Source organism: Felis catus, chromosome F1, assembly GCF_018350175.1.
Source record: "Felis catus isolate Fca126 chromosome F1, F.catus_Fca126_mat1.0, whole genome shotgun sequence".
In the NCBI taxonomy this organism is placed as follows: Eukaryota; Metazoa; Chordata; class Mammalia; order Carnivora; family Felidae; genus Felis; species Felis catus.
The window spans coordinates 42965196-42982004 of record NC_058384.1 but is presented as its reverse complement, the minus strand read 5'-3'; the positions used below and the strand labels follow the sequence as shown (position 1 = coordinate 42982004).

At 48.5% G+C, this 16809-nt stretch overlaps 1 protein-coding gene across 17 annotated transcripts in view; it reads right to left on the bottom strand.

The window, feature by feature from the left end:
* The window catches only part of NFASC (neurofascin), a 183556-nt gene extending 171092 nt beyond the window's left edge, over positions 1–12464 (bottom strand). For 9 of the 17 annotated variants that reach the window (XM_023247774.2, XM_023247780.2, XM_023247779.2 and 6 more), the window contains exon 1: positions 12316–12464. In XM_023247774.2, coding sequence (XP_023103542.2) covers positions 12316–12422 — 107 coding nt within the window. In that variant the 5' untranslated portion in view covers positions 12423–12464. The remainder of the gene's footprint in view (positions 1–12315) is intronic. The other 8 variants (XM_023247784.2, XM_023247785.2, XM_023247782.2 and 5 more) reach the window with 2 other exon arrangements.
* Between the last annotated feature and the right edge of the window lie 4345 nt (positions 12465–16809).

Genomic DNA, 16809 nt, shown 5'->3' with positions numbered 1-16809 from the left:
GATTAGGAGCCTCTGGAATCAGATCCAATCTCAGCTCTGCGACACAGAGCTGTCCCGCTTGGGGCAAGCTGGTTCCCATTCGGAGCCCCCATTTTCTCAGTGTAATCAGGATCACAACACCTGGTCCAAGGGCTGTGATGAATCAATGAGATGACAAAAGCCAAACATCCAACGCAGTCCCTGACCCAGAGTGGGTGACCAGCCAAAGGCACTTCCCTGAGCTCCCTTGCTGTTATGTAGACAGAGGCACACATGGTGGGACCTGGAAGGATCTGCCAGAGCAGGAGTTGGAACCAATACCTATAGCTTAGTTTCACCACTTTAAAAAATGAATTCTTACACAATCACTTGTCTGCATGACACTAGTGTTTACAGAGCCCTTTTTCCTACATTATTTTCTATTTAAATAGCCCTGTTAGCTAGGCATTATTATTCTCATTTTACAACTGAGAAAGTCAAAGCTCAGGAAGGTTAAATAACTTGTCCTAGTCCCCTTGGTCTTCAGATCCTTAATCTAGTGCCCTTTCTGCCATTCCACACTGGAATAATCATCCATTCAATATAGATTTCCTGAGAGTGTACTCGGTTCCAGGCATGGTTCCAGGACTGGGTGCCCACTTTGACTTGTCACTCCAAGAGTAGAAATGGCCTGCTCTAAGCCAGCCACATTCTTTGATCCCTCATGGCTGATGGTACATCCATGGGAACCGTGGCCAGAGTGATATATGGTGATACATCCTGCTGTAACCAACTGAGCTGACCACCCACATGCTGACTGGTAACATTCTCTGCCCTTGAGGCATTTACAGTCTCTTGGGCTAAGGAAGGCACAGCCAGGTGAAAAGCATATCAGAGGGAGGGAAAAAACCATCCAGAAAACCAATGGTTCTCAGCCTCGGCTGTATATCAGAATCACTTAGGGGCCTTTTAAGACATTCTGGTGCCTTGATCCAACTCTCAGAGATTATGAATTATTTGGCTGTAGAGTGGGTCCCCGCCACAGCATATCTGAAAATCTCCCCACGTGAGACTAACATGTTTCCAGGTGGAGAATCCACATATAGGGCCCTGCCAATCAGAGTGTGGTTTGCTGACGGGCAGTATTGGCATTACCTGAGGGCTGGAAAGGAATGCAGACACTCGGGCCCAATCCAGACCTAATCATTCTGCCTCTGCCCTTAAACAAGACCCCAGGTGACTTGTGTGCTCACAGAGGATGCAAAAGCACAGGCTCTTTCCAGTGAGTCAACCAGAGAAGTGCCTCCCTCCCCAGCCCCAGCCCCAGCCCCAGCTGGGAGATATAGCCCACCTGCTCCCTGCCAGGCAGTGCACACTCCTTGAGGGTAAAGCAGGGGGGCTCAAGTGACTGTAGGGAGCCATGCCACCAAGCTCTGCTTTTCTTGTTTCCCCCAGAGCCGCACCTGGGCCTGCATCATGGGGCTCCGTGTACAAGAGCTGCGGGAGTCCCAACAAACCCTTTTCTGTGGCTAGAAGGAAGTCTGAGAGCTAGACACTGTCACCATTTCAGTGACCAGAAGAAAAAGGAATTTCTTCCCCTTCCACACAGTCACTCTCCCCCTTCCTGAGGGCTCTTTAAGGAAGAGGCGAGTTCAGGACAGCACCGCCTCAGCCCAGCCCCAGTGAGACAGCGAGCTGCCCTACCAACCATAAAGGCAGCACTGTCCCTGCAGGCATGGAGGTGGCTGGTACCAGCTACGCTTCATGAAGAAGGGAATCCTCGAGAGAAGGCCAGACAAAGACACACACAAAATCTGGGCCCTGCCAGCATCCTGCAACCCACTCCCAGCTTCGTATCCCTGCTACCACTTCTGTCTTTGTTTCTGTCTATTAGTTGTGTGTCTGTGTGTTGTTTTCACACGTGCCTGCCTTTGCTTTCTCATTAGACTGAGGGCTACCATCCTGCTCCTCCTTTGTCGCTGCCCACAGTACCAAGTACAGAGACTTACGCCCAGCAGGGGCTCAATAAATATTATTTGTATTCATGTGCACACATTTTCTAGGAGTCAAGCCCATAGCTCCGGGCTAAAACAAAGAACTCCTCACTAGCAGGCGTTTATTAAGGATTACTATCAGCACATTGACATTCTGTGGGAGAACACAAGAAAACTCTAAGGCACGTCTTCAAAAAGCATGCACTCTGGTTTGGGAAATCAGATTTATACGTGCTAAGCCTAAGACCAGAGATCCAAGGGAATGAAGCATGTTTATAAGGCTAGGCATGTCTATGGACACCAGCATGGGCCAAAACAATGGGTATTTTCTACTCCAGTCTTCTGACAGGTTATTCTTACTTACTTACTGATTGGCATTTTTAAGCATTTTTTCCCTCTGGTCCCTCTACCACTCATCCATACTCCCCATCCTGGGCCATGTTCACTAAAGTAGACAAACAGGATGTAAAGATGCCTAGAGTTAGAAGGGGAGATGGATTAAGACCAGAAACTTCTCTCTGCTAGATGCCCACAAACATCCAACACAATAGTATATCATCTGTTTGCCACTTCACCCCACAGCCATACACACTGCATTGCCTGCCCATTCGAGGCTCCAAAAAGTCTCGGACCAGGTCGCTGGGACCCCAGCCAGAATATAAGGAACATGCTCTCTGTTCTTAATAGGAAAACCACAGTACATCATGTATAGTTGTCCTCACTGTGATGATAAGAAAGCCAGGGAAAAACTCTAGCCAGAAACAGACTTCCAGTCAGATTTAGCATGGAGCTTTCCCAGCAATGTGTCAAACTCACCCACATTCAAAAGTCCACTTTGCTCCATGTCTAAAAGGTTAGGTATGACAGACCAGTGACAAGGGTTATTTTTTTAATGTTTATTTTCTTTGAGAGAGAGAGAGAGAAAGAGAGAGCACAGATGAGTGAGGGAGAGGCAGAGAAAGAGGGAGACGGGGGTTCCAAAGCAGGCTCCATGCTGTCAGTGCAGAGCCCGATGTGGGGCTTGAACCCACGAACCATGAGATCATGCCCTGAGCTGAAGACACCCAAGGGTTCTTTATTTATTTATTTTTGAGAGACACAGAGAAAGAGAGAGGCAGAGAGAGAGGGAGAGAGAGGAAGCCCAAGCAGGCTCCACACTGTCAGTGCAGAGTCTCATATGGGGCTCAGTCTCACGAATGGTGAGATCATGACCCGAGCCGAAATCAAGAGCTGGATGTTCAACCAACTGAGTCACCCAGGCACCCCTCAAAGGTTCTGACTCTAGAACTGTGCAGCCCAATACAGTAGTCCACTAGTCACACATGGCCTTTAAAATTAAATTAAATTAAAAATTCAGTTCTCACATTAGCCACATTTCAAGTGCTCATGAGCCACATGTGTCTAGACTACCATGTTGGAGAGGGCAGATATAGAACATTTCTATCATTACAGAAAGCTCTACTGGACAGCACTAATATTAAGCACTTAAATGTTTCATTTGAACTAATGAGTAGGGTACTCTGGGAAGTTCTGTTGCTCTCTCCATGTTTGCTGGAGAGGTTTTAGGTACTCTGAGATGTTGAGTAGAGGGAGTGCATTTTCACAATGAAAGAAGAAATGTCCTGAGATTCTCATGTAAATACAAAGACTCTAAAGCAAAATTTACAAGGCTACAAATTGGGTCATTTTAGCATGCATACGTGCACACACGTGGTCTTTCTTTAAGAAGGCTGTTACTAGCTCCCCCAATCCATACTTTTGCTTTCATTACAAGGACTGCGAAGTCACACTACCTAGTCCTAGCCAGAACTGTTTTCTAGATCCCTTTGGGTCACTCTAAACATTCTCTGTCTTTACCTTCTAACCTGGCATCACTGGGGAGAAAAATCTTTCAGAGGGCAGGTCAGCACCCTGGACAGCAGCAAGCTCCCTGCCAGCACCCAAGAAAAATTCCAGCATTCCCCTTTTCTCAAACATCCCTTCAGAAGAACAACCTCCCAGACACCACCCCAGACATTGAGCAAACTCAGTCAAGAAGCTTCAAATACTCCTCACTAATTCCCAGAAAAAGTCCAACTACTCAGTCAGAGTCAAGATTCTCTGCAGTCTGGCCCCAGCCCATCCCTGCAGCTATAATTTCCACTGCTCCAGCCTGGCCAGTTCAATGCCTGACCAAAGCTTTCCTCCTGTAAACCTCTGATTATGCCCCCTTCCCCCACCAGAAAGGCCCATTTCCTTACCTCTACCTATTCAAGTCCTACTTATCTAGGTCCATCACTAGGGCCCCAAACCAGCCTCCACTTCTCTTCAAAACCTTACCAAAGGACTTAGTCTATATTAATTTTCTCTCTTCTCTGATATCCCAAAGCATTATTGGTGTAGACAATGCTTTAGGGAGCTTAATTACTTATTGTCTTGCAAAATTACTGGGTTTATATGTCGTTTTTAAAGTTCCTGGTGGTCCAGTATATGGAAGAACTACCTCTGCCAGCAACTAGCCATGTAGCCACAAGCAAAATATGTAACCCTTCTGAGTCTGTTTCTTGATCAGTAAAATAATGATCTTGGACTAAACCATCTCTAAAATTCTATGAGATTAGGGATTCTCTCAAAACAAGAAGCCATCTGGAAGTGTGCTATGCAAACAGTAGAGCCTTTGAAGACTGACTGCAGGTGCCACAAATATATATATATATATATATATATATATATATATATATATGTATATATATACACACACATATAAACAATGCACAGCAGGGCTTGAGTCAGTCAGAGAACTCTGGTTCCACTCCCAGCATGTGTCCCAAAGCCTTCAATTCCACCCAGTGTGTGATGACGATCAGAAAGAGATCTAATTTCTGTCCTCACCTACATCAGCATAGGAAAATTGCCTGTGGCCTCAAAGGCATTTTCCTTCACAAAGAACATGTTGCCACCACCGTGTGGAAAAACACCACACAATGGGTAATATAACAATGTCTCTCATACAAACACACACGTATAGATCAACCAACACCTGACAGCAGTATTAGCTTCACCACTAATTATGCATAAGCCCAGACAGACTCTGGAAAAGAACAAAAGACATAATCTTTGGTGATGCCCCAAAATAAAACTCCAGCTAGTCTCACAGGTAGAAGTTCCAAGGGGGACAGAGAAGTGCTTAAAATTTCACCTCAATATTATACGTCCTGACAAAATGATATTATAATACCTCCTGGTGTTTAAAATCTGATTCTCAAAGCATTCAGCTTATGGATCTACACACAATAAGATATGAGGATGGTTCATCCTCTTTTGTGCCTGGAGAAATTAAGGCCCAGAAATGTTTAACAACTTTTGTGTTGCAAAATAAAAATCAAACCACAATCTGAAGGTAGCCGGGAAAATTTCACTAACATAGGCAACATGCACACACAAGCACAGGCACACACGCACATACACACTCTCAGGGAACTCTTCGTGATATAAAGAGACAACTTCTGAAACTCACTGAGCCCGGAACTGGAAGATTCCACTGACTGCTTGCAAAAAATGCTATTGCCAGAGCAAATTGGCCAGCATCAGTAAAGAAGGAGGGAACTCTCACCGGGAAAAGTCCTTGGAATTGTTCTGCCAGCCATTCACTCTCATCCCAGAAAATCACAAGATCAGAGAACAAAACTTAGCATCTGGTCAATCCACCCCCATTAGCCTAAACTCGATCCAGGACAGCGAGCTCAGCACAAAGACCATCCTGTTTTCAGGCCCTTCCCCGAGCCGGCCATCCTAAGTTTTCAGAGAAGGAAAGCAGGGAGACTCCAATACAACCAGGTTAGAAGGGTAAAGACGCCAGCACACAGGGTCCTCTACAATTACATCTCAGTATACTGCTCCAGACATAGCCCTCACTAATGAATTCAATGCACCTACGGCCCAAGCCATGCCATTTATTCATCCTGACTCAAAGATCTGCTGCACATTCCTATTCTTACTCCAGGAGCTCCGATTATTAAGTCTTCAAGTCTTGGTATCTCAAGACCTCAAGTACTTCCTCTTGCAAGGGACTTTTCCAGATCACCCAAGCCCAGTATCATCTCCTGCCAACTGTCTGGAATCAGCAGATGTTTCTTATATTTGAACACACATCTCCTTTCTACTTTAGGGTGGAGACAGGGTCTCCTGAACCTCCCCATTGCTCTAGAAGATGGCACAGTACTCTACACACACACAGCAGGTGCTCAACAAATATTGGGTGAGAATGATGACAACGACAGGACTTTCTCCAGAGGTTCATCTGCCACTGAAGGGCAGAGCTAGGTGTGAAGTTACATACATGGGACTGGGTGGGCCCAACAGAAACAGCCCAAAAGGAAGTCCACATGACAGACAACAGCTCACACAGCCTTCCTCCAACTTTGGGTGCCAGGGGACTTTCCTCGCTCTGGGACTGAGTGGGAAATCTTCCTTCCTACCCCTGAGCCGCTGATCCCAGGCTGTTTATCTCGTTAACTCTGTTTATTGTGATCCTGGTAAGAGGTTCCGAAGCCCTCCAAGCCCCTCTCTAATTAAATTCATTAGAACAGATTGGGGCTTTCTTTCTGCATCTCAGAAAAATTAACAACACGATTAGCATCATAATGACGGGGAGAGGGGCTGCCAGGGAGGCCTTTCAGGAGGGGCTGGCCCAGCCTGGGAGTGTGGAGGAGCAGGTGAAGGAGGAGAAGACAGATGCTCAGGCACCTGCTTCCCAGAGAAGGGAGCTGCAGGAGCGAGGAGGGGCTGACAACAGCCTAAGGGGATGAGCCCACCACACCCCAGGCCCTCTAACTTTTTCAAGGCATGACAATTGGGAGAAGAAGGGCAGGGCAAGAAATTAATCGCTGACATAAATTCCAGAGACATGAGCTTCCGGGACAAGAGACTTCGAGCAATCTTCTAGTTTTCCAGAGAGAGAGAAACACACGTAAGCTCTGCTAATGATGGGGCCGGAAGTAAAACATAAGCCCCTCACTCTTTTCATGGTGCTGTTCTTTTCCTATGAGATTTTACTGCAAGGACCTGGAGAGAAGAGGCCAGATGAGGCAGGTCACTTCTTTCCCAGAGAACCTGCACCCATCAAGTTTTCGTTTATACAGGCTGGTGGGTTCCCTCATCTAGAATACTCTCCTCTTCTACCAATTCTTTAAGGTTCAAGCTAGTAGTTGATGAGTGTTTGTTACCAGCCAGGTACTCTGCTGGGGCCTTCACTGCCTTATCACATTTAATCCTCGTAACAGCTCTGCAAGGTTCATATTGATATCCCCAGGATCCAGATGGGGAAACGGCAGCTCCTCACCAGTAAATGGAAGAGACAAGGTGTGGACGTAAGTCTGTCTGACCTCAAAGGCTGATAGTTTCTACTATGCTGATCACCTCCCGGACTCCAACAGCCAGACTGAGGGATCACTCCTTCCTCTGAAGTTTTACCATCCAGAGTCTGAAGACTTCAATATATACTGTCTTGCCTTATTCCTAAGAGTTGTCATCTGTTTCCATTTATGGCATCTGCTTTCCCTATTTGAAAGCAGAAACCGTGTTTCTGTATCCTTCAGAAGGACACAGTAGGTACCCAAATGTGCATGCTAACTGAGCCTTTCTAACAGATTTTCCTAGAGAGCCTTGGGCAAGTGGAATGAAACACCCCAGTTTTTTATTTTTCCGCAGGGGTAGGGGGAGCTTAGCATAATACATAGGAGAGGTGCATGGGCTTTGATGTCAAACAAATACAGGTTTAAATTCTAGCTCTGCAATTTCCCTGCTCTACAATCTTAAATAACAACGTTTCCGAGTCTGCTTTCTTATCTATAAAACCAGGATCCTAATGATACTTCTTTTAGTAGGTAAACCCTTATGAAGATTAAATAAAAATGATGCTATAATGCACATAATAGAGTGCCTAGCACATAGCAAGCAATCTCTAACGATGGCTATTATATTATGACACTTGTATTTTTCTTGGCTTGCCTCAAGACCTGAGGAAAGGAGGGTGGCTCAAGAGTTCTTGAGTTGGCTGGCACAATCTGACTGGCGCCCCAGGTCAGCAAAGCTTTAGAAGTGCCTAGTCAAGTGCGCAGCATAGCCATTAGCTCCCAAAGGCCACCCGACCCCACCCCCACCACTGCAGTCCCAAGGACCAGGCTATATGCATCCAACATCTGTCCTTGCAGCTAGGTGCAGGCTCTAGCTGGGTATTTTGAGTACGTGCTCAAAAGTTTGACATCAAGATGCTCTGGCCAAAGTAAAGGTACAATCACTCAGGTCTTACTGCCCACCGTGACCCCTCAGCCATGCTCCTACAATGCTAGGAACTCATCCAACCTCTGTTACAGCATTTCTTGTACTGAATTTTTATTTGTTTTCATTTCTGTCTCTCCAACTCAACCTATACACCCAACACCTAGCACAGTTCCTGGGATATATTCAAAGACTCAGGACACACTAATGAAATGAACTAAATTAGGTGTGTGGGAAAGAAGGATGCTCCTCAGACAGATAAGGCTGAGGGTCTCTATCCTTACATTCCTTCCCAGTTCAACTATGATGTTCATGGTGACCTGTGCTCAAGAGTATCACTTCAAAAACCTCCCCTCCCCCACCCGGACTTCTCTGGTGACTCCTAACTGACTCTGACCTCCCCAGAACTCCAAAACCCTTCCCCACATATGAGAGCTTGCAGTATTTCTACTTCTCTTATTTCCGACCATGCACTTTAACACATACTTGCTATTTCCCCATCAGATAGGAGCTCCCAGAGAGCAGACACTGGGCCTCTTTTCCTCTGACTCCCTCTAAACATTCTAAGCATACCCAGACCACCCTTTGCCCCTAAAACACAAGGGCTTAGGAGATGGACATGGGAGAGCTGAGTAGCCTTGATCTTGTCCCAGAGTGCCTTCTGGGTGCCCCTCATCAGGCTAAAGCAGAACCTAGTGAAGTTCGGCTGCACAAGGAACATCTCTCTTCCCCCTAAAGCCAGGGATCTGCTAACATCTTTCATCTCACCTCCTCCTCCACCCTTTTCTCCTCACAGTCGACTTCACGGCCAGCCCTGACCTACCATTCCGGGTAATATCATCCAGCCCTCCTCGTGGTTCTGGAGGAGAGGAAGCTGATGCCACTGGAGTGAAAGATCCGCTGTCCAACATCCTTGTCCAGATGTTCTCGTTCAAGCTTATCTGTGGTATTTGTCTGTTTGCTTGTCTGTCTTTCCATGACACTGAGAGCTCTGGGAGATCAGACCCTGTCTCACTCTTCATCTCTACAATCCCGCACAGAGCACAGCAGCACACTGCAAGAGTTCATTAGTATTTGCTAAATAAATAAGTACATAGTCGACCTTACATTCCTCTCACTTCCCTCTCCTCACAGCCTCCAGGCCAAACCAACTGAGCACTGAACTTCTCTGCCTTCTCTCCTTCTGGTTTCCTAAGGATTTTTCCCCCTAAAGACTAAGTGATGATCCTCACATCCCAGTTCTTGGATGGTCTTGGAGCGAAGGGAAGGAAACAAGTCACAACAACGACAGCATAATGGGAGCTTGGAATTCTGTCCCTCAGTCACTGCAGACACAGGACCCTCTTCTGCACCTCCCCCTCAGATATCCAAGCCAGAACTCCCCTACCCCAGATATCAGCCACTGGCTCAATGTGCCCCTGAAAGCAGCAGCCCCGGAAGCCAATCTGCTTCAGCCCCCAGGGAGCTAGCTACGTCTTGCTCCAGCTCTCCGGGAGCCGGCTCCTCTTTCTACGTGCCTTAGTTTATCTCTGTGCAGCCTCTGCGATGCCAAACAAGGACGAGGGGTGAGATTCGTTGCACAAAACTAGAAAGTATGTACATTGTTATCAGAATCCCCATCCCCACCCCCCACACCCCCACTTAACCTGAGCCCCAATCAAGCATTTCAACGTCAGAACCTGAATCCAATCAGCTCTCCACAACAGCTCCAGGTGATGCCTCCTCCCCCGACCTGGAAATGCCTAGGGAAGCTTCCTGCCCCGCCCCCTATGATGGGAGGGGGCACAGAAAGGTGACGAAGTGGAGGACAGCCATCCCCTAGCTGTATGCACCCCCTCCCTTGCCAGGCAGTGCCTCAGTCCCATACAGAGTTGTTGCTCATGAGCTGAAGTCCAAGCACTTGGTTTTCTAAAGTGAGGGATCCTTATGGCGACGGGACAGAACCCAACAGCAATGCGCTCTCAACCTCCAGTTTAAGCCTTGGGGATTTAGCTGATGTCCCCAAGACAGGAACCAAGACAGGTACTGGGCTGTCATTCCCTGTTTCAGGGGGCAACCACAATTTGTAGAGTTAAATGTGAATGAGTGTCTTTCCTTATTTGTGTTATTCTCATTCTTTCTCTGTATCTACACACACACACACACACACACACACACACACGCACACACACGCACACACATATTTCCAGCTGAATCCAAAGAGGGAGATATTAATCCCTCAGGAGTGCCAACTCAAAAAAGAAAGAAAGAAAGAAAGAAAGAAAGAAAGAAAGAAAGAAAGAAAGAAAGAAAGAAAGCAAAGCAATCAGTTTCCCAACACACACACAAAGAAGTGTCAACTCAGTCAAAACAAAAGGTTAGAATGACACTCCCCGCCCCCCCTCCAATTTCCTTCAATTCTTCCTGCAGTGCAATCCCACCAGATCGAATCATCCCCAAACCAGAGGGGAGGATAGGTCTCTGCCTTCCTTCTCCCTGCCCCTGACTCCCACAGCTGGTATGGCCCCTATGCCCAGGGGCTTCCACTCTCCATACATTATCCCTGGGCTTCTCCTTATGTCTCAAGTTCAGTGGCTTCTGAACCTGCCCGTCTCTAGCCCCAAACAAACAATTCAACTCCTGCCCAACCTGTCTCAAAAGCCTGTCTGCCCTTGCTGGAGATTTGCTTGGGCCCCAGCAGGGCTCACCACAGTTCCAAGGGTAGATAAGACATTCCAGGGCCTCATCCCAGGGAGACAGACGGGCTGGAAAGGGGCACTTGTCATCCATTCCTCTAGACTGAGGGAGGAGGCATCTCTGTCCAACACACACACACACACACACACACACACACACACACACAGCACAGTGCCAAATGCCAAGGAAGGAATCAGGAGCAGAACCTGACTCAGGGCAGGAGAGGGGCTGCCATGGGGACCAGAGTCTAGGTGATTCAGCACTCCGCCCTCTCTCAGCCCAGCCCATGGGCCACACTCATGACAGCTCCTGATGCCAAAGTGCTGACTTGGAGGCTGAGGAAGAATTCTTTCTAAAATCCAAAATTCTGCAATGCTCCAGTGAGGCTCCTCATCCAGGCCTTTCCATCCCAGGGCTCGGAACAAGACTTGGAAGAGGCCCTCGGCCATTCCCTTGGACCCTGCCTCTTGCCCAACCTAGATTCCCTATGCTTAGCACTCCCCCCACCCCCCCAGTCCATCTAGGAAACAAACCTGAACAGCCAGGGGAAGAGGGTGGCTGAGGAGGAACACAAGAGGCCTACGAACCCTCAGCATCCTTCACCCCCAAGCCATGAATTGAGTCAAACATGCAGAAAGGGGTTATAAGAGGATTCCGCAACAGAGACTACATCGGGCCTTCAGAGCCCTAGGCCTCCCCAAGCAGGAAGGAGGGCCCCAAGGCAGGTGATGGGGGCTCAGTACAAGCTGTGGGGCTACATACAGCACCAGGAAAGGCAAGAAAGAAAGGTGATGGGTGGCAGGCCAGCTAACAGCCAAGGGGGGAAGCTGGGGTTCTTGAGAGGGACTATGTATGGTGCAGGAGGAAACCAGGAGACAGCTGGGAAAGGGCTGGGACAGGGTGTGCAGGGGGACCTGGGGAAGATAGAAACTGAGGGAGCAGATGGAGAGACAGGAACCCGGAGTGATGTGGGTACGAGGTGGGAACGAAGACAAGGGAGGCCAAGGAGAGGGGCTGATGCGAGGGGTAGGAAAGATGGACGGGATGGGGTCATACCAAGTGGGGTGTGGAGGTAAACAGGTATAAGGGCAGGGCTGTGGATGAGGCAGGGACGGAAGGGAAGGGGAAAGAGGTCGAGGATGCAGAAAGGGGGAGGGGAGGCGGCCAATGAGACAGAAAGGCTGTTGGGGTGGGCAGGGGGGTGGGAGCTGAACGGGGGTGGGTGCAGATATCCACAGAACAGGATGGATTCAGGGCAGGTGACGGTGTGGAGACGAGAAAGGACGGGGATGTGAGCAGAGGGGGATGGGGACAGGTCGGGGGATGGAGACGGACAGAGGAGGGCGGGAACGAGGGGGTGTCGCTAGCTGGGTTTCCATGACCCCCGTTCCACCCCACCCCCATCTCTCCGGTATCCGCGCTCGCCTACCTCCGAGGGCTCGGGTGCCGGCCCCGGGCGCAGTCGGTGCTGTCCGCCGCCGGCGCCGCCACTTCCCCCGCGTCCCCTGCAGCGCCTCTCGCCGCCAGCCGCCGCATTAGGGCAGAGACCAGCCCGTGCGCGTCCCCGGACGGACGGCGCGCCCCCGACACCCTGCGTGCGCGCCCTCGCGCCCCTCCCTTCGCGCGCCGAGCGGGGACCTGGACGGAGGAGGAGTAAGATGCTCGCGGCCCCGCCTGGAGCGTCGCGGAGCGATTCCCAGGGCCCGTGCCGGTAAAAAAAAAAAAAAGAAAGAAAGAAAGAAAAAGAAAAAAAAGAAAATGCCCACTGGCATTGAAAATGATCATAATTGAAGCCCCCACGATATCACGTTTTGTCCTGTATATGCCCCCTCCACCATCGGGCTGTGACTTCTTGGAGGCGGAAATGGGCCTGAGAGCCTGTGTTCCCAGGGAGACTTGCTTGTGGTAGCCTCTCCAGGGACGTTAGTTGATAGAAGGATTGTTGGATCCCGAATTGAGGACGTGAGAAAGTTGTGACTCCTTCCGGGGGTTGCGTGGTCGTTTAAAAATAGGAGATTGTGTCCTGCGCTCTGGGGGCTCAGGCCCTGTCCCGGTCTTGAGATAGGGTGGAGGAAGTCCGATGACTGGAAGGCCCAAGATCTCAGTGTTCGTCCCGGTGCCGTGACTAATTCTCTCACAAGGGCAGGGCACTTCCTCACCGTCCTCCACCGAACAATGAAAAGTTGATTGGATGATCCCTTCGGGTCCCTTCTGGGGCCGACAGGGAGAATGTGTCGGGCACAGGCGGAGACGTGAGCACAGCTATTACCTGAAATAGTGGACAGATCTGAACTGAGGAATCATAAAACCTTAGTTTTGGTAGCTTCCAGTCCCGTCCCCCAACCTGAACCACAGTTCCCTCCACAGACACCCTCTGAGGTCTCATTCGAGGCCACATGCAGCTGCCTTTTCTGCTCCCACGGCTCCTGCCCTGTCACTACCTTCACTGCACTGTCCCCACCTACCTGCCTGTCTCCTCTCCAGCTTGTGGGAGGTGGGAGAGCAGGAATTCATCCTGTTCCCCATGCTTGCCCAGCCCTAGCACAGAGTAGGTGCTCCATAAATGCTTGCAGAAAGGATGAGTGACCACTAATGGTAGATGGAATCCTCCAGGTAACTGACAAAATGTTGAACTCTTCAGTTGGCTGCTTTGAGATCTGCAACCAGAGCTATTGGGTAAAGACAATGGGAAACGGAGGAAGGTCCAAATGGCGGGGCCTCAAAGCGTAGCTGCCCATGGGCATCAGAGACCCTGGGCAAACGTTTCTGCAGGGCCCCTGTCTATACACACAATTTGATTTCACTCAAAATTGTTTCTGGCAGACTGGCCTCATGTAATCCTGTGAATGAAGTAGTCTACCTCCTGGAGCTGGGCCTGACCACAAGGCCCTGGGATGACCTGGGGCAGCCAGAGCTTCTGGGGGGGCTGGCCAACCTGGGGCTTCTGGTCAACCCCTGTGTGGAGAGGGAGAGAATGTACGGGGTTGGAAAACTCTCCGAAGGGGAGAATCTGGAAACTGAGGCGCCCCATCCAGATGACACTACTGACCCCAGTTGGTCCCAGGCACTGGAGGGACACTTAGGAAACTTGGAGGAAGGTGCTTCAAAGCACCAGGGCCCCTCAGGCCTGCACCTAGGACAAGATCCCCCCTTACCTTCCCTACCGGAAGTGTCCACATGGCTGGCTCAGTGGGAGAAAGAAGATAATTTTCCTTTTCTAAGCACTCAATTTCTTGTATATATCAGTCACTTGCTCTTTACAGTGCTAGCAGGTAGATATTTTATAGGCCGTATTGCATAGTGGCTGTGGGATCAGCTCTAGAGGGAGCTAGCTGGGGTTCAGACCCCACCTCCACCACATCAGATCTGGGTCAACTTGGGCAATTTGCTGATTCCCCTTTCGTTTCTTTAAAAAATATAATTAAAGTTGGGCGCCTGGGTGGCTCAGTCGGTTGAGCGCCTGACTTCAGCTCAGGTCACGATCTCGCAGTCCGTGAGTTCGAGCCCCGCATCGGGCTCTGTGCCGACAGCTCGGAGCCTGGAGCCTGTTTCGGCTTCTGTGTCTCCCCCTTTCTCTGCCCCTCCCCCGCGCATGCTCGGTCTCCCTCTCACTGTCTCACAAATAAATAAACGTAAAAAAAATTTTTTTATAAAATATATATATATATATAATTAAAGCTATACAAGCATGTAGCTGAATCAGAGTCGAATTCTTCTATGAGATTTCTTTTTTCTTTCTTTCTTTTTTTTTTTTTTTAATTTTTTTTTTTTCAACGTTTATTTATTTTTGGGACAGAGAGAGACAGAGCATGAACGGGGGAGGAGCAGAGAGAGAGGGAGACACAGAATCGGAAACAGGCTCCAGGCTCTGAGCCATCAGCCCAGAGCCCGACGCGGGGCTCGAACTCCTGGACCGCGAGATCGTGACCTGGCTGAAGTCGGACGCTTAACCGACTGCGCCACCCAGGCGCCCCTCTTTCTTTCTTTTTTAACTAGGCAAAGAACTTTATTAGTGTTGTTTCAAACTTTATTCCCGGGCTTCTTCAGCTTAATTAGCTGCGAAGAATGAATTGTATCTAAGCAAAAACTGAAAAGAGCTGCAGTGTCCAAGGGTCTTGGGCTTAAAAAATATTAGAGATCCAGATTTTATCAGATCCATGAACAAAATGTTTAGAAAGCAGTCATCATATACAATAGCAGCTCCCAGTAACTTCTCCAAGTTTTATCTTCTTCAGAAGTTGACTCCATTCAGTGTGCGTCATTCTTGGAAGCTTCATCCAAATTCTCCACGAGTTCTGGACCTTCATCATCATTATCCTCTCCAGTAGCAAGTGGTGCCTTTCCATCCACAGATTGGGCAGAGCTTCAGCCCAAAGATACTTAAAGCCTCATTTGAGATAGTGGGGAGCATTTCTGTCAGCTGCTTTGTCTCAGCACGGCCTGTGATGGTGAAAGTATTTGCTGCCGGGGAGGCCTGCACTTTAGGGTTGTTAAAGTGGATCACTAGTCCTTGGTTTGAGAACCAACTCAAACCAAGAACTTGTGGCTCAGTCAGTTGAGCATCTGACTCTTGATTTTCAGCTCAAGTCATGATTCGGGGTTTGTGAGTTCGAGCCCCACGTCAGGCTCTGCAACAGTGCAGAGCCTGTTTGGGATTCTCTCTCTCTGCCCCTCCCCTGCTCACGCTTTCTCTTTCTCTCTCTCTCTCTCAAAATAAATAAACATTTTTAAAAAATCATTTAAAAAGGTGTTCATTATGACTACTCAAATCCTATTCACAACTGACCTTTTCATTTCCTGCAAACTTTTTATGTTTTCTGGACTTAAGAATTATCGTGTTTTGTTTACTTGTCTTACATACAGCAATTACAATTCAACACTAAATTCTCCATCAATTGTCTATATCCATATGTTCAGAACTTTCAGAGAGTCTATAAGTTTTATCTACTTGGAGACTCTCTCTAGAGCCTTCTGACAAGTTCCAGTCTCTCTTGGTTTCTCTATTCCCAGTACACAGCTATTGGTATCTTCAAGCCTCAGTTTCTTCATCTGTAAAACAGGGATAATTATATTACCTCATAGAGGTGTTGTGAGGATAAGCAAAATAGTTCATGTAGCACAGTGTTTGTCGTATAATAAACACTTAATAAATATTGCCTCATTATGATTCGAGAGGAGAAAACCAAAGCTCCAAGTAACCTGCCCAAGTAACGGTTCAAAGCCCAGATGTGTCTGAAAACTCCTGCTTAAAACTGTTTTGCGGGGCGCCTGGGTGGCGCAGTCGGTTAAGCGTCCGACTGCAGCCAGGTCACGATCTCGCGGTCCGGGAGTTCGAGCCCCGCGTCGGGCTCTGGGCTGATGGCTCGGAGCCTGGAGCCTGTTTCCGATTCTGTGTCTCCCTCTCTCTCTGCCCCTCCCCTGTTCATGCTCTGTCTCTCTCTGTCCCAAAAATAAATTAACGTTGAAAAAAAAAAAACTGTTTTGCTATTTTAGGGCAGGCCCTAAAAATCTTAGACTTACAAAGTTAGAATCTTCCAGTATGGTCAGTTGAAGAAACATAGGATTTTCCAAGAAGGTCCTGGCTGACCAGCAGGGTGAACATGGTCAGATCACCTAACCTCTAAGACATATTTCCTCCTATGGAAAGTGGGGATAAAGTGAGCGCCAAGGAGATAAGGCACTTTGTAAACTAAATGCTCTGCACAAATGTTGGTTACTGCCCAACTTTCTCTTCCTTTGCTTCATTTTTTTAACAGCTGAGAAACCCAAGTCCGTGCAAGAAGATCACGCAGATAGAAATCATGCAGTGATTCGGTGGTTGAGACGGAACTGGAGCTCATATCTCATGGCCTTAGTGTAAAGAAATTAAGTCCAGGCCTGATGGGCATCCAAGGCTGCCAGATGCCCAGACAGGATAGAAGCA